At 40.7% G+C, this 26,335-nt stretch overlaps 1 protein-coding gene across 4 annotated transcripts in view; it reads right to left on the bottom strand.

Annotated features, from left to right (window-relative positions):
* The window catches only part of TMEM132C (transmembrane protein 132C), a 223,265-nt gene that overhangs the window by 141,819 nt on the left and 55,111 nt on the right, over positions 1–26,335 (bottom strand). For all 4 annotated transcript variants that reach the window (XM_087754856.1, XM_087754855.1, XM_087754854.1 and 1 more), the window contains one exon: positions 14,546–15,434. In XM_087754856.1, coding sequence (XP_087610982.1) covers positions 14,546–15,306 — 761 coding nt within the window. In that variant the 5' untranslated portion in view covers positions 15,307–15,434. The remainder of the gene's footprint in view (positions 1–14,545; positions 15,435–26,335) is intronic.

The following is a 26,335-nucleotide window of genomic DNA, read 5'->3' as shown; positions in this document are numbered from 1 at the left end:
GAAAGCATCATCCTGTCTCTCTAGAGTGTGGAAAAAAAAAGCATACGTTTTACAGCTGCTCTTTCCCAATCTCTGTTCCACATATCCACATCTGACAGTTACACTTCTACAATGACATCATACTTGTGCCTATAAGAAAATCTGCTCTAAATATATTTCACAGCAGGGTAGGGGTCCCGGCAAACATTGCTCAGGGACTTGCAATAAGTCTCTCTCAAGCACGCGCAACCGGTGGTCAGTGAAGCCGTTTGCTAGGTTTGAGTGCAGTCAGAAGGTAGCAGCGCAGAGACAGCCTTCTGCACGCATATACCCACAGACTTGATGGCAGAAGAGGATGAGCTGTCTCTTGCCCAATCAGTAATTAACGGAGTAATATGGATTGACTGTAATGAGGAGAAAACAGAGGATACTGTCATGGAAAGAATAATGGGGAAACACTAGTCTAAGAGCAGGAAGTTTTATGGTGATGAAGATGTGTGCCTAGAGCTCAATTCAGCCCAAGTTTTTAATCACCTATCCATCCACTTGAGCTGGGCATCTCTACCCTACATTATACAGGCATCTTTTTTCTGCATCTCCTGTTTCTAAAGCATCTGAAACAGCATGAAGACACAGCACTCCAAAATTCCTTCCCATCTGATAAGCATGGCTACACAAGGCTCTTTACTCAGATGAGCAATCTGTACTCACAGAACCTGCCCCAAAATTGTTACAACTGTCCACATTAATCTGCCTTAATGATATAAGGACTTCTGGACTCAAACATTGGAGAGTCACTTTTAATCACAGGTGACAATTAAGATGTTTAGACCAGGAAAAAAAGAAAAAAAAAACAAAAAACAAAAAACCAAACAAAACCAAAATGAGTCTGACTATTAATCACGATCAGCTTTACATACCAGGCCAGGAACATTCATTTGGAATCTTACAAGAAACACTTCTCTAAGGATGTTTTAAGCCTTAGATAACATACTAGAAAGATGTGAGAAGCATAGATGGCCAGATTTAAGAATTCCCTACCAAAATCTATCCAGATTCCAATTTTCTCCAAAATACCTATCTGGAATGAATTCCCACACAAGGCTCTTTTCTGCTGTGAATGATGAAGCTCTAAAATGGAACAGAGAATAGTTTGCCTTTTTTTTTTTTCAGATAAGAATATTCTCAGAGTTAAACTCGATTTGTGTTTCTTATTTTTCTTTCCTTTTTACATGTACAGAAAAAGAGAAATAAAAGATAAAAACAGTTATCCATTGAACAAACACTTGAGTACATGTATGTTTCAGAGTGGCAACTGTGATTTTTAATACAACTGACTAATTTCCTTATGTTCGTAAAGACTCAATTACTACAATCCTCTTGCATTTTTCCCCCCCTTCTTTCATATTTCTGACTCTGAATCAGTTGAGTATTTGGCAAAAAGGCAAATCATAGAGCCAATGTAACTAGCCCAGGGGGCCCCTTAAGCACCATTTAAACAATTATCAAAGTAACAGTCCTTATCCATTGAGACTTTTTTTGAGCAGGGAAGGACGCGTGGATGTTCACTTGCTCTTGCCATGAATCTATTAAATATCCTCCTTGAATAGTTAGGACTTAAATAAAAAGACACAATAGAAATGAACAGCAGTGGGATATGTGGAGGCGGATATAATTACGCAACAGGACAATCGTTGCCTTTCTGAATAATCAGAGCTTCCTAGAACAAGAAGTTCTTGACCATTTCCCATTCCCAGGAATCGCTCTTACATCCCGCCGAGATCTAGCCATGACTCACTCATTTAGCACTATGAAAACAAGAGACTTGTTGTGGCTCTTTCTATTGAGCCCTCTTACCTAATATGCTTACTGTATGATGTTAGGCAAGGCACCCCCAAAAATGACACCTTCTGGTATTAGCTTTACTAACATGGAAGAAAGGAGTACTATCCCCAAACCAGAATAAGCAGTAATATTTAAAACCTAGCTAACTGTATGATTCTTTTACTTTAAAATAACTCTGCAGAAGTACGAAAGTATCATCTGATTCATATCAAATGGGTAAGGCAATTAGACCCCTTTCAACAATATTCATTGCAGTACATAGCACATTCCCATCCGCAGGATTAAAAAGCATTTCATAAAGCATGATCTTGATTTAAAAGTTACTGCACATGTTTAACTTTGGCCACAGCACATACAGCTAAGTGTATGAACAGTCTTTATGCAGAACTGGGGCTACAGCTTCAATCCTGCACACGCTTCTATCCATGCACAGCATTTTTAATGTCATCGCTCCCAAAAGAATGGTCTATCAGACTAAGTTGTGCTTGATTTTAGTGCAAGGTGGTACAGAGTCATTCCCTCATGGGAAATCCCTAATATAGTTAATAGAGATGAACTTAAGAGGGCTGTAAAGATGTTTAATGAGGTTCCATCTGAATCACTCTAAAAGCACATAGAATAGAATACAGAACATGCAAGCCCCTTCTTGTAGATAAAAATTAGATTATTTTTTTTTTTTTACTCTAAACAGAAAAGATAATTGCTACATTTATCAGATAATTGTGATATGGAGAAGGGAGAACCCTAGAAAACACTTGCAGAAAGAATTCTTCCAACAGCATTTTCCTTCCAAGAAGAGCCAGACCTAACAGCTCTCCCCCATGGGGGTGGCACTGGGGCTGCTGCATGTTAGGACTCAAAGCAAATCACCTCCCCTACTGCGAAGGAGGAACTGTAACACTTCTTTCTGCATTTGCATTGCTCCATACAGGTTTCGAGGAGCAGCAATCTGAAGGGAACTGGGTAGCAGAGCCTCATGGAGGGGACCGGGGCTACCAGAGTTTCATACAGCTTTTCATGAGACATTCGGGGTTTTTAAGGCAACAAAATAGAAGTATTAACACAGGAAAAGAACTGCTACTCCCATCATTAGCGTTCAGAAAAAGGATAGGAGGGATTTTGAACAACTGCCAAAAGTTCACATGATCAATTTGACTTCAAAATGGAGCTGCTTAAGAGCAAAAACAAAGTTAGCATGCCTCATCTGCTATTAGATCCCATTTCCCTTAAGCACTCCCCAACACACAGTCAGGGACTGTTTCCACCCTAAAGTATCAGAAATCTAATTAAACACAGGTAGGAGTAAAAACAGAGTTGAAGTAGCTGACAAAATTATGCGTGTGTTGAAAGGTGAAACCAGTTATATACCAGGGCACTAGACTTTCAGTTTATTGCTCTCTATCCACTACAGTCATGACATATGTGCACAGCTATGGCACCCATTAGGTGTACATGGCGAATAAAAAGAACACATTACAGTGGGTTTTATGCCAAAGTTTACTTTGAGTAAGAAATAAAAACAGTTGTTACCGTAACAATGGACAAAGCACCCATCACCTGAGTTGCTATGAAAATTAAAGAATGCAAGCTACAGATGACAGCACAGCCATACTTTAGTAACACAAAGAAAGATGACGCATATTAATTTCTGAATGACTATTCAGGACTTCTTTAAAAGATCTTTCAGGAAAATATTAAAATTAACCAGCTGTCACTGTCCATAGCCAGTTGATAAAATCATCGCTCAACAATGTCAATATTTCTGCCCAGTGTTAATTACAATAGCATTGCCTCAGTCAGATAGGAGAAAAATTCTTAAGCAGTACCCTGGAGTCTTAGAAAATGGAGATTACACATCATCTTCACACATTTCTGTCCAGGCTAGACTGCCGCTTGCAATATCCTTTCTAGGGCTTTGAACAGCTTGATTTAAGATACTAACGCTTCACCACGAAAGTCACTTGGCAATTGCTTTGAAGCTCAATGTCACCTAGCTCAGGCCCTAATGGACCTAAGCCGCAAGGTTGCTGTTACTTCCCTTCAGAGACTGTTGTCAAGTTCAGCTCATTAGGTCTGGAATCACCACTTTCCCATGTCATCACGAGCACAGCAGTACCCACCAGGAAATCAAAATCCAGTGTCAAGGATACAAGTCACCGACTTGAATGCTGCCACAATGTTACCTGCAAGGTTGTGTGACCCTCCTGACACTATAGCTGACTTGTGCAACACCGCCTGCTCTCTGTTCTTGTATTTGCCCTGAGCCTCTCTGTTCAGAGCAGCTCTGTCCTCTTCAGTGTACTGTGTAGACAAACAAATTAAAACTTTACCACCATCCTTTTATTATCTGCTGTCTCAGAAAATAATACTACAATACATGGAAGTGTACATTGTCTACTGTCATCATCGTCATCCAACCAACAGCAACTCAGTACATACAAAAAACCAAAAAGGTTTGGTCATTCCCTTCTACTGGAAAACTGTAATCAGGCTGCTATGAAGAGCAGAAGCTGGTGCTAACGTGGCCTCTCATGAATGTCTCAAATCCAGAGGGATAAAAAGCAGCCTGAAGCCTGTGAATATTCTCATTACTTTCAACAGGACTAAATTTGGATACGTTCCTAAGTGACAGGCTCCTACTGTGGGCTGGTGTTTCCTTTCCATAGGAAGAACGCTGTATGCAATCAGGGCTTTTTCTAAGCTAGACATAACCTCAAGCAGAAAAATATTTTTGTTGCTACTGGTGGTATTTCTACAACCTGCTGAGACCAGGCACACCAAGTGACTCAGTAACTCCAGCAATTAGCATCACAGCACCTAATTTTTTTTTTTTAAAAGCTATAGCAAAGCTCAGAGTCCTCAGTAAGCAGCCATGCAATCCATAATAAAATTTAGTTTCCTCAAAATAGGATCCACAAATGTCCAATATGCCAAATAAGGAACCCCTTTAGGCTGGTCAGCAACGTGTGACTTAATGATCACCTGCAGGGCTGAACTGCCTACCCCAGCACTCACAGGGCAAATGAAAGACTAAGTATGACTTTATGGTCTAGTATGTCAGGAACTTTATCTGTGAAACCAAGTTGTGATTCATGATCCACAACTATTTGTGTGTTCTGTTTAATGACTAATCAGGGAAGCTGAGGAATCAAGCTCTAGGCTTTCATGTATAAGTACCATACATTCCCTTTAATGAGCCTGTCCCTTTTGTACAAAGAGCTCAGTCTCATAGCACTATGGAAATCAAGGCTTACATCTTAGAGCCAGAGCTTGTAAGAAAAAGCAAATCTTTTTAAGCAGCCTGACAGCTGATAATGCAGAGGGCTATGTCTGAAATGCTTCCCCCCCATTTTTCTTCTTTTCCCTAAGATACACGCTATTTCTCAAGTCTTCTTTTCTCTAGTCTTGCTGATCTAAGCAGCAATATGAAAGCCTAAAACGATGTTGTTGGAGATGATTAGACTGTTAGTGCAAATTAACCCCCTGGCAGCTTTGCTAACAGAGACATTTTGTAACACACCAGACAAACAAACAAAGATGCCGAATTTCTTTTTAAGCCAGTCTCATCTAAACTATGAAATAACCAGCTTTTCTGTGCACTGGAAGTCTATAGAAGTGCAATTTTCTTTTCAAGAGAATACTACACACAACAGCACACACCTCTCTGAAGAGGCAGCACATACAGGGCAGGGTGGGTTTTCAAGGAAGGACAGAGCACCCCAATGGGGTCCCAAAGGAAACAGTGACAGAAATTGGAGTCAAACACTTTATACCTTATTGGAAAGCTCAGCATTCTGTAAAAATTAACTCTTAAGTGCAGAGCAGCACTTCCCACCATCCCCACACCTTCTATGGAAGTTTTAACTGTAAAGTGCCATAAGAACATATAAACAATGTAAGTTCTTTGTGTATGTGCTGTCACAAGTGAGGAGCAGTACTCTGCCAAAACAGAAACTTCAATCAATCTGACAATTCAATCAATCTGTCTTAAATAATGGGCCCCACAAGAACCAATAAAACAATACGGATAAAAACCATGAGATTTTACAGTTCTACTGGGCCAGGTACCTACTCTTGGATTACTCCCCATACCTCCACCCCACCCCACTCCTCCCTGCAAGCCCTGAGCTATGCCTTGCTGATGTCCCTTCCCAGTATCATTCCAGCAAGTCACTACTGCTTTTACAGCTTTAACAGATGCACTAGGTTTTAAAGCCTTGTCATACAATTTTTCTCAGGGATACTAATTTCCATTCAGACCTACAGGCTCACACACTTTCTTGCTTACAGTGGCCTTGGCACCCAACAGCTTCTCAGATAATCACACTGAGGATTCCCAGGAGATTCCCTAATGCATCAGATCACAGCCTTTTTCAGACAGCCAGAAAACATTATCTTGGTTCAACTAAAATCCACTCCCAGTAGTATGAAATTTCCCTCTCTACTGCTGGTTTGGGAGGGCTAGAGTTTATATGGTATGATCTTTTAACGAGCCACCATTGTTTCAAATTAGGCAAGTAACCAAGGATTTAAGTAACTGTTGTAACTTGATGCACACAAGTGGCTAATAGTCTAAACAGAAATGAAGTAGAAGTGCCTTATCTCATCTTTAAGCAGCCTTGCACATACACAGGCTTTTGCAAAGATCAGGCAGAGTAGAAGCTAGCAGGAGACACACTGCACCTCAGAGCGGCACCTCGAAACAGAAGGACAAGAGCCAGAGGCACCAGTGCGCATTTAGCAACACATGCTGCGGTGTATTTGGAAAAGAAGCCAGGAATGACGTCACTAGTTTGCTGAGATTAAAGGGGATGGGAAGGGAAACTACTTACAAGAGGGGATTTTAACAAGATGCCTCAATATGAAGTTTCTGAAACTCAGACATGCACATGCATTTGCCAAAAGTTAACCAAAACCTTCAGCTCCAGCACTTGGAGCAGCATTGATAGCTAGCAATTCTCTGGCTGACTGCTGATGCAATAATTTTGTTCTCTTCTATTTATGGCCAACCCCTACAATGGCCCCCATTAACTCCTTCTACTTTTCCAATCGACATACTAGGGAAAGTTTTCAAACACACAAGCCTGAAGCTCAAAAGTCCAAATGCGTTTTACAGTTGGGTTATATAAAGTTATTATATAACCTATATATATAGTTCAGGTTTGTCTACACTCAGCTGATGGGACTTCATGTCTTAGACTGCACCTAGAAAAATGTGGGTGTTACCTGTCACATAACCAGGAAAGCTGACAATGGCATGGAGATAACCCTGGATTTGGCTCAAAGAACCCACAGACTTCAATTGAACATGCACTTTGGAAACGCCTGCTTTCACAAGACAAAGAACACTCCTACAGGTATTACACCACCAATTTAGTTAATTCTTGTAAGACTTCTGCATGATAGGAATTCCACTTTACAGGCAGCTGATCAGAGTGTTAATGATAACATTTTCAAAAGGGAGGCTGTAACTTTTGATTCTCCGTGCCGAGTACTCTACGGACTTCAGCGCCATTGAACTTTACTGCTCAGCTCCTGAACGTATCGGGGTCTAAGGTCTCTTCCTGGTTCACTGGCTGCAAAGCTGTGCTCCAGCAACTCAGTCATGGTCAATCAGCAAATGACTTCCAAAGTAAGGAACACAGACTCAGTCTTCTAACAACAAATCCATAGTTTATTCTCAGTACTAAGCAGTACATTGCATTGGAGATGTCAATAGAATTGTTCAGAAGGTTTCTCAAGCACTACATTTTTTTAAAGGCTTTTAAAGAGAGTCAGGGGAAGAGTGCCTGTTTTCTCTTTTCTAGGTACCTTCAATTTCAAATTAATAATCAGTTCCTTTTAAAACTTTACCAAACCTGACTCACTGCTACCACAGACTCGAGTGAGCTCTTCACCTCTTCACTTGGTCTGGTGAGAAGCACCTTTTCTCAATCTCAGTTTAAAGGACATCCTTACCAGCTTAGCATTTCTGAGAATGAGTCATTTGCTTGGAGGACCCAGCTGCCTCTGGTACAACACTGATGTCAATGAAGAGTGCCTGCTAAGGGCTAATGAAATTAAACTAACCGGAGTGTGATACCATTCTCTCAAAATAGCATCAACACATTCTGTTCTTTGTAAAAGCATTTTTTACATCACAAATGCTTTTTAAAGTTATATTGGGAAATATTTACCCTTTTACTGTTAGTCTGTCATTCTCTAGTAAATGACAATTAGGAGTACTTCAGCAGACTATGTCCCCATTGCTTACTGAAGCAGAATATAAAAAATGACAGCACATGATGGCTATGAATTTTTAACCACACATTTACTTTGGAGAAATCTTAACAAAGCACTTTGCAAGTAACAAAGTGTAATAGCACCTTGCAAAACCATAATCCCCACAGTGTAACAACTTTTGTATCATTTACTGTCACTTGTATTATGCAATACAGATGCCCTACGGGGCTCAGAGGCTCACTGTACTGAATGATGCACACAGAGCATGGCCCAGTCTCTTCCCTGAATTGTGTAAGTACAAACAAGCACTCTGGGAAGGTGAAGAGGTAAGCAGGGATAAAATGACATGCCTGAAGTAACACAGTAAGTCCTGACCAGAAGCAGGAGAGCATCCAGGTCTCTTGACTTCCTAAGTAATGCAAAATAAGGACTAGACAGACTACTACCTTTCTTTCACTAACCTGCTCCACTGTAGATTTGCAGCTGAATTGTTACTAACCATTCTATAGAAGGGAAAGCAAAAAAAAAAAAAAATCAATAAGAATTAAAGTTTCACAAGGCTAAACACCAGACAATGAAATATATAAACCTTCATCAATTAAATATATAAAATCCCTTCAAGCCATAAGTCACAGCTCTGAACACTTTTGCAAACCACCCCTGGCCTGGCACCTAAATTATGGGTCCTACCAATACCATAAAGTAACTGGGAAACCCCTTTGATGGACTGAAAGACTGGGGAAGAGTTTCTTCAGTTTCTCTGAACCCTGATTAAAGGTTCATAAGTAAGTGAATTGCTTTTATTTTCCAGTCTTAATAATTGACTTTACTGAAAAAGAGATAAAAAGAAAAAAGTGAACAGAATAGTCCAAAAGATCTTTGTCAGCAAGTTTACATTTTGTTTATTCAAGATGGAAACATGAATGGAGAAACTGTATCTCAGGTGAGAACAAAGCACAGTTTGCTACCCAAGATGCATACTTTTCTTTATACAGTGTAAAAATTAGCCACTTAGTTTTATCTGTGCCTCAGAATACAAGGTGTATGTCTAAAGAGAAGGTTTAAGGCACTATAAAAGGAGATCTAGCTTTCAAAGACTATATCTGTGTTATTTTTTACATTCGTGCAATAGATAAAACTGTGGGTCTGAATTTTTGAGGACAAGACCTTCTTTTCAATTGAAAACGGAACATGAAATAATGAGACAACAGAAGCAAGTCTGAGGGCTTCAAACTCCTCTCCCTTCAGATGTCAACTGAAACGCATTTGTGTGGTGAAGTAAAACTTTTAAATATTTAAGTAATGCAAAGCTGCATAGGAAATAAAAATGTTTTGCTGCGATTCACATCTGGAGACATATGTACTCACAGAAGAGCATCCCACCATATCATTCTGTCTCTCAATTTCACTCTGAGATGCATTAGTTTTAAAAAATGAAGCAGTATTAAAAAAGCACACTCTTCATTTCACAGTTGGACATCAGCATTCCATTTACTATGGAAAATAGGTACTTGGGATAATACGTCCCAAATTATGGGTTAACACAAAACAGAGTGAACTCAGCTCTGGTTTTGGTCTCATTCTGGTTGACTTCAGCTTCAGTTAGTCATGACATCACTTGCATTTCCAGTGATGCTACCACCACACTGCAGCATTAAAAACTGATAAACTAACAATTAAGGACCAGCAAATCTCAGGGTACTAAAGGTTATTTCATCATAAGGTAAGATTAAAATGGCAGTATCTAAAACTAAGCAGTAATTGCTTGAAAATGTTATTATACTTTTGTTTTTTTCATATACAGCAGGTAGAACAGCTGAGGGCAGTGCCAAGCCCAGACAGCTCCTGCAAGTGGTTTACTCCCTAGGGAGGCTCAAATAGGTCTTCCATGCAAAAGAGCCAGATTTAGTGCTGGAGATTCCCCCTTTTCCAGGACCAGTTCCTCCAAAATGGCTATTTATAGCCAGATCACAATCTAGTCTTTGAAATATTGAGATTTACAAGCAAGGAGTACTCCAATATTAGGATCATAAGTACTTTTTCTAGCTGTTCTGTAGTGCTACTCTATATGTGCATTTTGCTCTCGTTTTTCAGCTGTTCTCCATACTACCTAACACAGCACTGCTGTCAATACTCATTAGGAACTGACATATAAAGCTGCCTCGGCTGATGGGTTTAATAGCTTTCCTCACTGCATTTATCCTTTATCCTTCTTCCAATCTCTGGATTTATTATCACTACTAATTACCCATTGTCTTGGGTTGATTTGTTTGCTGGACAAAGGTAATTCAGTAACACTGTTTACAACCTACATCCCTTCAGGTGCAGTGAGCTGCACTGCAAAATCTGTAATAAGCAGCCTGAGGGGAAAAAAAATACCCCTGTTTTTCACCTCTTTTCTCTAATCAGGACAGATAACAACTTCATCTCCTTTCTCTTTACTTATCCTGCTCAATACCTCCTGTAAATCGGGTTATCACGTAGTTCAGCACCTTCTAGAGTGAGTTAGAGATTAGCTGCTGCCCAGCAGAGTAACATAAAACACTTAGCACTCCCACACCTTTTGCTTTGGCCCTGTGCTGTACAGCGCTCTGCCAGATCAAATGTGGCATGTCACGCCATGAAAAACAGATGGAAGGATCCTTTAAATACTTTTCCAGCTACTAGACCATTAGAGCTACAGAACAAACGCAGCAATGCACACAGGCCAGCCTTTTCAAAGCTGCCTAATGCATTCAGCTCACCAACTCCCCAGTACTACAAACAGAAATCAAGTGCCCAGCTTCCTACTTACTTTCAAATATCTCAGCATACACATGCAGCTACATGTTACCTTCCGAAAGTTAACCTCACAAGAATGGCTTATTTTCAGTATGGTTATGATTTTTCCCCTTGTTTGTAGCCTGCTGGGTGTGAGGGCAGTTCATAAAAGCATTCAAGAACAGGGTCTTGCCCTAAGGATTTTGCTTTCTAATCCTTACAGACAATACACCCAAAACGATGACTCCAATTAGAAAAGCTTGTGTACACAGCAATTGGTGAAGCAACAATCAATCATGGTAGCTCTGCTGAAGCCAGTGGTGTTAATTTATAATAGCTCTGGGAAGTAGACAGAAGACTTAAATGATCTTTATTTTAAATATTGCTAGCTTTTTGCTTTTCTGTCCTATACTGATGCTACTTTTTTTTTCTGTTCATAGTTTACCCAACTACTAGAGGTAACAGTAATTTTCCTTACTGAGCAGTCAGCAGTAAGTGTAATTCATCTTTATTTTGGGGGCCCAGAAATCCTTCCCAATGGTAGGAATGCAGTGCAATACTTTCTTCCCCCTTCTCTATTTCTTCAGCTCTTCTATCAAGATTCTCCCATTCATATTAGTGTTGGTAATATATGGCAAACCCAAAACCCCTTCCATCAGAGGAAGTCAAAGTCTTTTAGGAACAGGACTGAAACAGCCTTCCCACTCTTGAGAGCGATGTGACCAACCGTTCGCATTTTCCATGTTGCACATAGAAAACGCCTGTAAAGACTTACCAGAGGTGATGCAGCAGGACAGGAACAGGCCTGTGAACAGAACCTATATCCTATAACCTATCAGTATTGTTTGAACTGCTTTCACAATAGCCCTGTGCTGACTAGATGCAAGAAAGGAAGATCTGCGTTTATTCAGACAGTGTTCCCACTGCGTTAATGTACTACCATGCATAATTTGCTTCACTCCCTGTCATATTAGTCATTCTCTTTGACTTTACTGGTGTTCTTGGGCTGATAAATTTATAGATACAGTAATAGGATTCTGAATTAAGACACAATTTAAGAACACAGTTTCAATTGCAATGATTTGTGGATATGAGGTCATTCAGACCTGTCTACTTTCGTTTTGCCAGAGAAGATTTGTAGCTATTATTCCCCCCGCCCCAAAGCAACGATCACATGCTGTTTGCTTCAGCACTGGATGTTGCAATACCTCAATGAATAATATACAAGAAGCAGAAAATAAACAAAGCCACTATGCCTGGGGCTACTGTGTGGTGTGTTTTTCTTTAGGATGATTAAATGTGAATGCATGTCATAGGATGTCGGGATTGCTCTGCCGGGAACCCATGAGTATGAGAGCATACAGCCCTCTATCTACCCAGGCAAGTGGCCACAGAGAAGGTTAAAGGAGCCCCTAGGCAGACCCAACATATGCACTGGCTCCTCCCCAGCTGCTCTATTCTCTTGGCTTTTTTTTTCCTGTAAGATACAGGCACTTCATAGATTTCCTGGGTCAAATTCTACATTCTTTCACACCTAGGAAGTTTCACCGAAGACAACAGATTTCCACCACAGAAGCAGGAAGCTGAACTTGGCTTTGACCAGCCTTTCACCAGCACTCTGCCACTAAAACCACAAAAGAAACCTTCAAGGTTGACAGAACAGTTCATGCCTCAGGGTACAGTCCCACATGACATTCTCCAGTGGGTATTAGCTGTCCCTTCCCATTGCAGTGTCAGGAAAACCATTAAAACCATTTCCTTTTCTTTTACATGGAATTACCCTCTGTACACCTTAAGCAAAGCCTCCATCTGATGCCTTAACAACTACACAGATCAGCATCTTTGGTAGATACAAGAGACTAACATGCCTGCAGGATAAAGTTTTCAAAACCAGGATTGCTTAGGAATATCTCCCATTGCTCTTCTTGCCTTTAGTGGTGAAGAGGAGAAAGCATACTGAACAGTGCTGATTTTTACAACATGCATCAGCCCTATACTACATCTCAAGACAACGATCACCTGCCCATCCCCACTGGAAGCAAGCAAAAGCCATTTAAAAAAAAAGTCTTGGTCTCTTCAGCCTCTTGTATTCTTGTGTCTGTTTCAAAGTAATTTTAAGGAAAAATGCAAATCCTCTTTCCACCAGAAGGGTGTTTCAGCAAGAGAACATGGCTTGAGCTCTGCATTTGTGGTAACACAGAACAACCAATATACCAACAAATGTCAGACTATTCACTTCAAATAAATCAGTCACCTGTTCTCAAAACCAAAGCCAATCCATTTTGTCCATAACAGCAAGTCACACAGGCAACTACTGACGTCCTACATTACTCTCTCTATTGCACCTCTCAGCATGCAAATGATATCCTTCCCTAGGCAGTCAGATTCATTTCTGAGAAAAGAAATACATCACCAGATTTCAACAAGCTTGTTTATCTTCAACTCACTTTTCAGGAAAATAAAGACTGTGACACAGAGCTTCAAAGGGTGATCCCCTCTCCCATCCATCCAGCAAACACCCAGTTCATTGCCTTTGGATTTCTTCTTTCACCACAGCTATGCTTGTTATGTGGAAAAGTATTCTGTTTCTGCTACTTTGTGAAAAAGGATTTTCAATAGAAGATAAGCAACAGCATCAGAAAAGACTTCTATAAGGGAGGTTTCAGTCAGTAAACAGGTGTCTGGGAGATTATCTCACCAACTTAACCAGAGCTGCAAACATCAGAATGATTCTGGGATGACTAAAACCCCCCTTTTTTAAAATAAAAGCCTTTTATCTGCCAAGCAACACTTCCTGTTCTAAAGGCTATTCTCCTCGGTAGTTGTCAACTATGTATTAATCTAATTCATATAAGCTTTAGAAATAAATACTTTCATGTGCAGAATCTTTTGGGAAACTCTGATTCCCTGGGGCTTTAAAAAGCAATTGTTGCTCATCACCGTGGAAATTTCCCTTGAATTTAAAGCCTGGTAACAAGGGGAAAAAAGATACATCAAATATTTCAGTGATTAACGAGTTTCCCAGTCTTTGTCATCCTCAAAGGATTTTCAGCTGATCTGTAGGGAAACTGCTACAGAAGAAAAAAGGAAAATGATCTGACCCAGTAAGATAGTTCTTGTGTTCCCAGTTCCTGTGCTCGCCACTCCTGGCTAAAATAATGGCACTCACTTATAACAGTGCCCTACAATCAACGGCAATATCAAACACATTAGGCCTTATTTTAAAGGGTATATGTGTCGGCAAAGACAAATGCTACTTAACTACAAATAGATATTTAAACCCCTCCCTAAAGAGCTCTCATAACAAAACCACTCTGTGTGGGAGAGGCAAAGCACTGTCAGAGCACTTAAAGAAAAGTAGGTAATTGAAGTTTTGCTACATTTAAACTCCTGTGCAATAAAAACCTGATTTTAAAAGCCCTGTAAAGCAGCGAACTTTTCTGGTGCCTTACTGTCTGTTATTGCACAGAAATGGCCCCACTAAAACAGCGAATTGCTGTTTTGCACATTGTTGCATAATGGGGGTATGTGATAAATGGCATGGCACACATGTTAAAAGCCTCCTAGTGACAGAGGCTTTCAATCCTCTTCACGGTGTTCAAGGAGGAAAGTAATGTATTTCAGTGACTAGGTGCAACCTTCAGTGTGGATTAAGTCCAAATTAGTTAAGATTCATCCCATGTTCCCAACAACTTTGTGTGCTACCACATTAGAAACATGCAAAAACAACCTAGCGTACCTGAGCATGAACTGATCCACCGTAGAATTGTTGGCAATTGTCACATAAACATTCACCACCTCTCCTTGTTTGACAGGCTTTGAGGGCAACCAGACAGCAATATTACTGTCCAGCCGCAGCTCCATTAGCTGAGAAGTCTCCTGGCCTCGATAGAGGCTCACAGATCCAATCCTCTGTAAGTGGGACATGGTTTCATCCACACCGTCTTTTCCTGGCCGGATAGAATTTCCCTTCCTCATATCCTCAGCAGTACACTCTCCCTTCTCGTCTCCCAGTTGGACAGTATAGTAAAGCTCCACAGGGCTCCCTTCAAACTGATCCGGTGGCTTCTTGCGGCCTGTGACAACCGTGGGGGGGTTAAACCAGCTTGGCAGGAGCTCCAGCTCTGCCACACACAGCCCCAGATCCCCCTTCAGCCTGCAGCTGCCTCTGACTTCCCGCGTCTCTCGGAAGGCGAACACCCGCAGGCAGGGCAGCCGTTCCGTGGTGCTATAGTCATCCCAGTCCCTGCCCACGATGTAGAACAGGACCTGGACTTTGGGCTTGCTCACGTAAATTTTGTCGCTCATTATGTAGGCCTTAAGCTTCCAGTTATAAGTAAACTTGTTGGCAGATCCAAAAAAGTCAGAAGTTAACATTAGGTCCTGGGGCACAACTTGTTCAACAGAAAAAGGTCCATAGCTGGCATTTAATATTGGTGGTCTCTTGGCCTTATATGGGAAGAATGATTCCACCCTGGACTGCAAACTGGAATTTCTCATAAAGTCCTGGTTGGCTTCTTTGAGAAAGAAAGATGTCTCAGCACTGAATATCCGATAGCTCACACGTAGGTATGTTGGTAATGAAGAAAATCTCTGATGATTGTCCAAGATCCCTCGACACTCTGTCACTAATAAAAGAAAAGGTGATGCGAGTTAGACCAAATCTGCTTATAGGTTCGAAGGGACATTCACTATGACTTTAGTGGAGCTACCTGGTAAGTTAGGGACAAGCATTATTTCACACAAAAAATATTTACAGTGTAGCTACGTGTTTAGATGCCACATGTTTAGCTACATGTTTAGATGTAGCTAGTTTTTTTGCATTACATTCACAAAAGAAAAAAATTCAGCCTTTAGTGCTACCTTGCGTTTAACAATGATAAACATTTTGTCACACGTACATACACAGGTGATGTACAAAGGGTTGTGTGCAGCACCAGTAATTATTCATACTTCCAGAGGGAGCAGGAAGAGGAAGATACAGATAGCAGAAGCAATGCTTGTCCCAATAGCCATTTTACATGGCTCAACTGACTGCAGCAGTGCTTTACTACTGCACAGCAAACACAGAGTACTCATCGAATACTTTGGCTATCACCTGAATGAGAAATAAATAGGTTGTTTGTCACTCCTATGCAATGTCTCACCTCCCTAACAAAACTTCAAGCAAACTTGCATAAGCTTGCACACACCAGTTCTCTTACAGACTGGCCAGAAATCGAAGTCACAGAATTGCTTTTGGAATGCTTTAAGTAAACACAGTGTCTTTTAAACCACCCATGTGCTCACCTTCCCCACTCTTTTCCCAATCATACCACCCCCTTCTGAACTTTCCACCCACTTAGAAACTTCTCTCCTGTCTTTCCAATCTTTTGTTCAGTTACAACATGCACGAGGTATTCGGTATGTTGGTACGGTCCACTGAACCACAGCCCCCGAAGGACTGCTTATGACTATCCCTGCAGGAACAGCGGCCAGGAGATCAAAGATAGTTTCTGTTCTACAGCCAAAGACAGAAACTGCTTTTCTAAGAACTGACACACACACCATTTCACTCTTCCTCCGTCAAGAAACCTTGCTCTCGTATTACTATTTCTAGCACTATGGTCTACACCTCTATAATTGAATAGCAACACTACCTCAGCTTTTTAAGTTATTTAAACACAGATGCACATTACAGGCTAGAAATATTTCAGCAAGTGCTAATATATAAGATGCACACAGAGAGAAATTAGTACATACTGGCCAATTTTAAGTTTCAGCTAAATATCAGATTCCTTTTGATGTACAGGTTTTTTCCTATTATAAAAGATTAACAACATGTATTGTTGAAAGACAAAAATTATTACTAATTAGGGTAGATAATGGAGGACAGTTAAAATACAGGTAGAGCACATAATGCTACTCACAACCCCTCTTCCTAACTCATAGTGAAGAGATTAACTGTAGGTACAGAAAGTAAATGAATGATGATGCATCTCGTGCTAGACTGTCTTTAGTATTTAAAAATAGACCTCGCCCTCAGACATATGTCAGTTCCAGTGTCCTTGGGGAATCCCATCAGAGTCAGGATTTAAGGTTCTGTGTAAGTTCAGCTCTTTAAAGAGGAAAAGCAACCGTAAGGGCAATGCATAATGCACAGATTCATCTGGAACTCAGCAACACCTAAAGATCTCTAAAAAGCCCTACAGACTCTCTTATCAGCTTTCTCACGAAGGTCTGCAGCTTGAGGATTTTTGCAAATAAGTTCACTGTCCTTCTAGCATGTCTGGCTGCTAGCATGCTAATTATGCAGTCAAATTTAATTAAATGTTTTCAAGTAATAAATAATCAATATCTGTCATTACGCCTAATGACTACTGCTGACAGACAACCTCACTACAATCCTGTTGAGTGTGCACATAGCTACTGCACTGGCACTACTTGGTGCTGGGAAAGCAAATAGCTTTGGAAAGCAGGTGTTAGGCAATTAAGAAAAAAGGAAAGAAACAAATGTGGAGGAGAGGGAAAATCAGAACTCTCAAAGGACAGCAGCCATAAATTCAAAATAAGGAATTAAGATGTGTTCACTCATGTTTAATTCACCACCACTGGATGATAGAATTAGTTCTCCTAAACGAGCAAACTGCCATGACTGGACAAAAATAAAAAAAAATAGAAGGCAAAAAGAGAAAAAGGCAAAAGGCCTGTCAATGAAAACACCAGAATGTAGTGAATTACCAGCACAACACCCTCTCTGTCAAGTAGATTCACATTTAAAATATAACATCAGTTTAGGACACTGTTACTATCCTGTAAGTCTCCAGTCCTTGGCATACATTTTAATTCTGCTGGAAAGGAATCTACAAATGCCACCTCCTGAGCTGATTGATTTCCCCTTAGTTGAATCAACGTATTTGTCTGTTAGGGTTACATCCCAAAGTGCTGTAACACTGAAATAAGGAATGCAAAGAAGATCCACCTTGGACCATGGGCCTTTCAAGAAAACAGCAAAGCCTTATATTTCTTCTGGTCCAGGAGCAGAACAGGAACTTGGGTTACTGAAAGAGTAGCAGTTCAGTCTCACTTTTCTCTCTAAATCCCTTCACCTGCCCTGGATGAGCCTGTTGAGTTTTGGTCAGCTTCCTGCAGCCCTTTGCAAAGAGCTATCATTGACATTTACATGACAGATACCACCATTCTTTTCAAAAATATTTGGTTTGCTACACAAGAAGTCAGCTTCTTACTGGTCAGTTTGGCTACTGAATTTGACTTGCAAATCATTATAATTTCTTTATTAGGCATCCTCTTGTCCAGGCCAAGAGCCTTGTAATATTAGAGGGCAGCAAACTAGTTAAAGAAAACACATAAGCACTTCCTTGAATGTAAGCATTAACTGGACTTAAGTACACAGGTATGTTTTGCTGAAGTGTTTCCACGATTAGAGATATTCTAGATTTGGCACCATTGCTACTGAGGGAATACCTTTGGCTTCGACAGATCTGCAAAAAACAAATAAACTCAGCAGGCTGCAGAGACCAGTGAACTCCTCTGATTTCAAAGGGCTGTTGATCAGCATCTATGCTTGAAACTTAACAGCTGGTTTTCTGCAATTCCCAGGACTTTTGCACATTATCCTCAGACAGACAGTGGTCTCATTTTTGCAGGCACTCCATTTATCCCAGATCAATCATGTGGCTGAGGTGTGTAGGACGTGGCCCAATATTAAGAAAAACAGCCATGCAACTTCCACTTTAATAAGCTGAAGGCAAACAGCAAAACCTATGTGGTCAGACTGACAGCAAGGAGAAGAAAAAGCTTTGCTTTTTTATTGCAGTCTAAAGATTTCCACCCACTTTCATACCATACATAATGGAGTGCTATATTTCTATAGTGATATCTGTACTTCAGACAATTTATTTAAGCACTTTAAGCCTTTTACTGATAAAACTGGTAGTTAAAATTGTCCATTTTATTTTAGAACCCCAACCACGTGCATCAGCAACTACAGGCCATCATTTAAGAGGTTTGTTCTATACTCTTCCTCTCTACCCAATAGTCTTCATGTCCTGGTATAATTAATTACCAATGTTTCCGGAGAACATTTTTGTATGCTTGATCAGCTCAGCTACAAAGTTTTTATTTATCAGAGAATCTATTTCAAGAAGATGCCAAGGTTTTACTGAGTTTCATATCACAAGTTACTATTTTAAATAATCATTAAGCATAAGATTACTTTGTCTACCTGAAAAATAGACTGCAAGAATACGGGCAAGGGTGAGAAAGGAAATACAGAAACACCATTTCTGTACTGAAGACTAACTCTGATTACAGCAGGCTTGACTTACAAGTAGGCAGTAAGTGCTTTACCCTTTTACATTATCAAACAAGAGTTACAACTTGTCCAGAGACGAAGTCCAGCATGGAAAAGATTAAGAACCATCAAACAAAGCTAGTATTAGCCAAGAACAAAAGTTAAGGCTTACAAGTAATTACCCCTCCTTTGTAACAGCCGGGTGACTTTTTAAATCCTTCTTCTGGCATCATATGCTTCTGCAGCACTTCATCTGAACCCAAACAGGCATCTGTTAAGCACATCACCGGCTCCAGTGTGACAGTTCAGCTCAAATTCCTATAACCTAGCAAGTTCATTTTTGGAGCTGGATATGAAACAGTGAATTCTGATCTGTATTATTTCTTGGATACCAGTGTAAAAGGAATTTTCTTTGGGGGAATTTCATATGGAGCTGGAGCCCTAGGTGCTGGATTCACTGGAACAGTGAAAGCCATTCTTTTATGAGGTTGGGTTGAAACAACTTTCTTTTGGACTGGGAATTAAGGGTTTAGATTGTGGGTGGGAGATTACTGGCCAATGGCCACGTAGCTTCAGACTGGTGTTTGATGAGCCACCGAGCCTTCAAGGAAACCATCTGCCTGTCCCCTCAGCCAGAAGGCTCTTAGCCAGAGAAAGCCAGGGAGAAGCAGAAGACATCTGCCTATGCAAAGGAAGAGTAATGTGAGAAGCTTTCTCTGCACCTTGTATGGCCCTCACAAAGGCACATTTATAATTACTCCTTCCAGGAAACAAACCATATGAGAAGTGGTAGACAAATTTCTTTCCCTCTGTGTTCTTCTATTACCCTAGCACATCAGTACAGCTGAAGCTTCCACCAAGAATTCTGTAACTTTTATGGCAGGATCTTCTCCTTCCTTTTCGTAACAGCTTTACCCACTGCCTTGTTCCTCCATTCCTAAATGTGGCTATAATCGAATGCTGTACCATATTGGGGTTTGAGGTTTTTTTTTTTTGGTTGGTTGGTTTTTTTGGCCCAAATTCCATGCACTAGAGTTCTAAGAAAAAAAAATTAATTTACAGCACCACCACCACCTAAAATTCTGCAAATCCTGTAAATATTATCCCCTCTCCTTACATGGACTCCTATTCCCATGCTGCCCCTACACCCAGAGAGCCTAACTGTACTATAAGCGCATTATACAAAAACCATCCTCTCACAAAAGTCTCCACCCTTGAATTCTCTTCTGTGACTCCACCTTCCACTACAAACCTGTCCTGCTCTTGCACAGCAAATCACATATTGCAGCCCAGGAAAAACAAAGTAGGGAAAGAATAAAAGCAGAAAAGATGCACTTAAATCAGCACAGATGTTTCCTTCACCACAAAATGTAAACAGCTATGTTTTCTGGTTCATTTTGCCTTAATTTTCTACACTGGCACCACACTTAGCGATTTCAGAGTGTATGAAGTCTTTGTAGCAAGTATTTTGCTTAGAACTAGAGCTCAGCAAATACTGCAAGACTTAAGTGTCTGAATATTCATTTAGACTTCAGAATGACCTTAGTTGTACTCTCATGCCCTCCAAGTTCCCTTTTCTTAACATCTAGAAAAGGGAATTTTGCTGTTAGAAAGGCTGGGTGGAACTTAAAACCAAACAAGCTCAAATTCAGAATACAGAACATGTTTTTAACTGTGAGGTTGACTAACCATTGCAACAAGCTATGGAAGGGAGCAATGGCCTGTCCAGGTCGTCACATCAAGACTGGATTCCTTTCTGAAAGGTACTTTTATCTCAGTACAAGTTACTTTTTAAGTACAGGGATAGCTGGAGCCTCATACACCTTTTTGGCTTAAAATCTACAGTTATAAGACGATTCAAAAAAATCAATTGGAAAACCTACATGACAGGGTAACTGCAGAAGCCACGTTTTCTATTTCTCATGCTAGCACATCAAATATCCTTTCTCATCCCGTGAGAAAACAGAGAGACTCTTTGACTAATTGCACATAGGCAATGTCAAGTGTCAAATGCTTATGGTGAATGCCTGAGACTAATTCATGAAGTTAAAAATAAACTATGGAAACAAATCTGCCAAAGAAATCCACATAGCAAACATTTGAGGGAAATTGCAGCCTGTTCTCAAATATTCTGTGAGCAACCAATAAGGGCAGTTTCATCAAATAAATGATTGCTAATAAAATTATTTTCTCATTTCTTTTTAGAATCCAGGTTTCATTACTGAGACCTGAAGTCCAAGGATAAGTTTATAATTGTGGTGTTTTGTTGATTGACCTGGGATGGTATATTGCTATTCACATATATAGGAGTACAGACCCTTGGTAACCAACCAGACGTATTTGAAGCCCAGATATAGATGGAACCTTATTTAGCCTAGCTCAGAGTTCCGTTAAACCCCATCACAAAGATTGTTGGGGGACACTATCAGCAGCTATTTTGAACAAATTTCCTATTTTATTTCAGTGGGACATATTAACTTGTTTCATTCAGTATATCGTTAAATGGAAAACTGCAATAATATTCTATTAAATAGGCTTTCTTCACATACTGAGAGTACATCCTTAATGAAGTTATCCCTTGTACCTTACTGCAGCCAAAATCTTCACTAAATCTCAACAGACATTCGTGGATTTAGTACAGAAGTGAACACTTCCCCCATTCTTCTCCAGCAGAGGTAGAACATAGTTATTTCAGAACTGTCAGAAAAATGACAAAAGTGTCTAAAACAATGAATGTCCAAAAGTACACCAGGAACTTCTGCACTTCTTTAAAATACGAAAAGAAGGGGACAGTCACCGAAACTAAATGATGGGAAAGTGGATTAAAAAAAGTTTCATACAGTGTATGATTAGATGATAGAGCTCATTGCCAGGGAAGAAGGCACAGAGGCCAAGAACTTATCCAGACTTAAACTGACAATGTGAATATTTGGAAAGATATGCAGACCATATAGAGTAATATCATCAACTACATGTAAACTCCTTGTTTTACTGTTTATCTATTAGAAACCAGGATTAAACCTTTGCATTATAAAGCATTATCCAACATCTGTCAGGTTGTTCCATTTTCCTTAGGATTACTGACACAACAGGCACATGTGTATAAACCACAAAGAGCTGCTTCGTGATGTACAGCCTTTTCACAAACAGAAAAGAGAATCTTTGAAGCCTAATTTGGAAACACAATGAAAACTTTCAGAAAACTGCACATTAGAAATGCATTTCTGATCTTTTAATGACAGCCTAAGAGCTCCAATTTTTAATGGTCACGGTTCTATATATCTCACCCTTTGATTGCAGAAACTCCAAAATATTCTTTTATTGCAAACCTATCTTCTCTATCACCCTCAATTCATAAATCTGAGACATGTTAGTCAAAGACTGTCTGACATTCAGGACTGAAATCTATAAACTGTTTTCTCAGACTGGTTGATGACCTTAAAAGTCTGTAAAACAACAGTGTATATGCAAAGGTCAGCGAAGGTTTCAGAAATCACTCCCAGCACTGACATTACCAAATGTCCATCCTGCTGAGGCCATTTGACATATTTAAGCTAGTTTACTGCTTAGAATCAAAGACAAATATCTGCAACTCAAAATTCCGCTAATGAAAGCTTTTGTTAAGAGATAAGGTTTGGAAAACTTCTATATAGACACCATTCAGGTACTGAACCTTTCTTCCCTTTGCCAGAAGCTGCAAATGTCAGTGTCCTGTGAGCAACATACAGTAGGTAAAATGTCATGCGATGGCCTTTTGTTCCAATGCTGTTTGCCTCATTGTGGTAAACTCCATGGATTCTGCATTCATTCACTGTGTCAGCACTAAAAGTCCAAAGCAAATAACACTTAAGCTGATTTTGTCTGATAGCTGCAGAGAAGAGGAGAAGGATTTAGGATACCAGAGTTTATTCCCAGCTCCATCAAAAACATATGGTAGCCATAGGAAACCTCTGCAACCCAGTTTCTCTAGCTGTGGTGTGCTGACCCTGGCTGGACATCAGGTGCCCACCAAAGCCACTCTATCACTCCCTTCCTCAGCTGGACAGGGGAGAGAAAATATAATGAAAGGCTTCTGGGTCAAGATAAGGACAGGGAGATCACTCACCAAGTACCATCATAGGCAAAACAGACTCAACTTGGGGAAATTAATTTAGTACCAACCAAATCAGAGTAGAATCATGAGAAATAAAACCAAATCTTAAAATGCACCTACCCCCCCCACCCCCCTTCTTCCCAGGCTCAACTTCACTCCCCATTTTCTCTACCTCCTCCCTGCCAGCAGCGCAGGGGGACGGGGAATGGGGGTCGGGGTCAGTTCATCACACATTGTCTCTGCCGCTCCTTCCTCTTCAGGGGAGGACTCCTCACACTCTTCCCCTGCTCCAGCATGGGCTCCCTCCATGGGAGACAGTCCTCCATGAACTTCTCCATCATGAGTCCTTCCCACAGGCTGCAGTTCTTCACAAACTGCTCCAGCGTGGGTCCTTTCCACGGGGTGCAGTCCTTCAGGAACAGACTGCTCCAGCGTGAGTCCCCTGTGGGGTCACAAGTCCTGCCAGCAAACCTGCTCCAGCGTGGGCTCCTCTCTCCACGGGTCCACAGGTCTTACCAGGAGCCAGCTCCAGTGCGGGCTTCCCACAGGGTCACAGCCTCCTTCGGGCATCCCCCTGCTCCAGCGTGGGGTCCTCCAAAGGCTGCAGGTAGATCTCTGCTCCACCATGGGCCTCCATGGGCTGCAGGGCACAGCCTGCCTCACCATAGGCTGCAGGGGAATCTCTGCTCTGGCACCTGGAGCTCCTCCTCCTCCTCCTTTTTCTTCTTCACTGACTTTGGTGTCTGCAGAGTTGTTCCTCTTACATATTCTCACTCCTCTCTCTGGCTGCAATTGCACAGGTTTGGATTTTTTTCCTCTTCTTAACTCTGTTATCCCAGAGGCACTACCACTGTCTCTGATGGGCTCAGCCTTGGCCAGCGGTGGGTCTGACTTGGAGCTGGCTGGCATTGGCTCTGTTGGACACAGGGGAATCTTCTGGCAGCTTCTCACAGAAGCCACCCCTGTAGCCCCCCTGCTACCAAACCCTTGCCATGCAAACCCAATAAACTAGCAATGAAATGACAGAAACTATCACTAAGTTTGATTGACTTGTGATTAAAAAACAAATTGAGTTTATCAGAAAAACACACAAGGTAAAAAACTGTCTTTTTTTTCCTTTAAAGCAGGCAAAAAATAACCCAATGGAAGTCACAAAGTGGGGAATAAGTAAACAATACGGTCAGGATTCTCTAACTTAACCAGTAACTTCTCAGAGATCTGGACTGTTTATCTCCCGTTGAAGACACTCCGCTAAAGAGGCCTAATTTTCATGGGAGAACAATTATGTGAAAGACAGGTCTCTGCAGAGGATGTCTCAAATTCAGCCCTGTAAGATGGCTCACAAAAACCCCCACGAAATTTTGAACCTTGGCCAGAATATTACAATGATCAGTTACATGAATATCACAGATTTTTTTTTTTTAAATTACTGAAGTCTCATAAAAATGGGAACAGATAAGATGTAAGCTACAAACACAAACCAAATAGTTCTGGCCTTGGCAATGTATCAATTCCTTGTCCTGTCTCTCTTTCTCTAGTTCTTAATAGCACTGTGCTTTCCTCTGCTGTTTAAGTCTTTGTTAGATGCGATAGGCACTCACTCCTCTGTTTAGACATTAAATTGCTTTACACAGGCTCCTTGTTTAAAAAGAGATTAGGGTCCTAGAGCCTGAATGGTGCAATTTGCTCAGCACTCTCCACTGCCAGAAAAATCAACAAGAACTGAAAGTACAAAGCTTAGCCTGAGTAGTGCTCAGATCTGTGCAGGATGGAGCTTTCGGCCTACACAGGTGTAGAAAGAGGACACAGAGGACGCAATAAATGAATTACAATGCTTTTCCCCATACCACTCTAAGAAAAAGGGAGAGTAATTTTTCTTGTAAATAGGTACATTGAGAAGCTAATTAAAGCCAACCAGTGACAAACAACAGGACTTTGTATTACATTAGTGCCAAAAGGCCCACACTGAGATTCAGTCTCCACTGTGCTCTGCATTACACAAATATAAGGGGTATTACTCAAAGAGCTAGGTATAACCTGGCAGTGAATAATTCCAAGGCTGAAAAAGCAAAAAGGATTTCTTATCATCAGATCTGGACCAGGCTTTCCCTGGGGTTAATAATACACTTTTAGCATACATCTTGACATATTCATAACTGGCATCTCATGTTTCAGGGCCTGTATTCTCAGGGTCCTGGACTCTGCCATGAAATAAACCCCTTCTAGACTTGTGCCTGCAAACAGCCAATAATCCCACGCAAGCCAATGGGAACACTGCAGGAATTCCTGAGCTGTGAAAAGAGTTGCAGATTTGGGCATCACATCGGGGAAAGAATTGTTTTCAGGATCATGTATTTTAAATAGACCTTGAAGCACCATGCCACTGGAAATGCTGAAATACATTATGAGACCTTTTTCTTAATGAAAATGCCCTATGGTTTAAAGGCAATCCAAGTTATCTTTAGGCCCAATAACTTACCAACTGCCACATGAATTCTCTGGAGTTTTGTTTACATGGCTAAGTTTTCCATGCTCCAACAGACCATGCATCGGCAACCCTTAGATACCTGCGACAGAGCAAAACCTCTCCTGGATAGCAGTTTCATTTCTTCAATAGCACTTTCCTTAGACCTGTCATCATAATGAGAACGTTTACACAAGAGCACTGATAACTGACTGAAGGGGTATGTAACTTGGATTAGTGGCAGTTGTTTAAAACTGCCTTCAATAAACTTTTCAGCTTCTTATCTCATGGTCTTGAGGGAGTTTTACTTTTCAGAGGAAAAAAAAAAAACATTATTAGCAAAAACTACATCCATCATCCTACCCAGTACTTGTACACCTTTTTTGTTTGCCTTGATTTAAGTCCAGAATCTGCAAAGCTTGAGCTTGGTAGCAGATCTCTCAATGTACCTTTCAATGTTTGAGATCCACACAGAGTCACACAGAAAAGATTGCCTAAGGTAGTGCCACACCACATGGCAACCGTGCTGTTTTGCATTCTGGGGAGATATAACACAACAGATCACAGATAAATCCAACTAGCTGCATGTGGCACATGAAGCAGGAGACAGTGGCATTACACTGCACTTATATCAGGTGAAAGCATCAAAGCAAGACAGTAAGATGATAATACGATGTAA

Source organism: Nipponia nippon, unplaced genomic scaffold, assembly GCF_047370975.1.
Source record: "Nipponia nippon isolate SJK-2023a ecotype South Korea unplaced genomic scaffold, ASM4737097v1 scaffold_18, whole genome shotgun sequence".
NCBI lineage: Eukaryota > Metazoa > Chordata > Aves > Pelecaniformes > Threskiornithidae > Nipponia > Nipponia nippon.
This window is presented reverse-complemented; position numbering and strand designations above follow the sequence as displayed.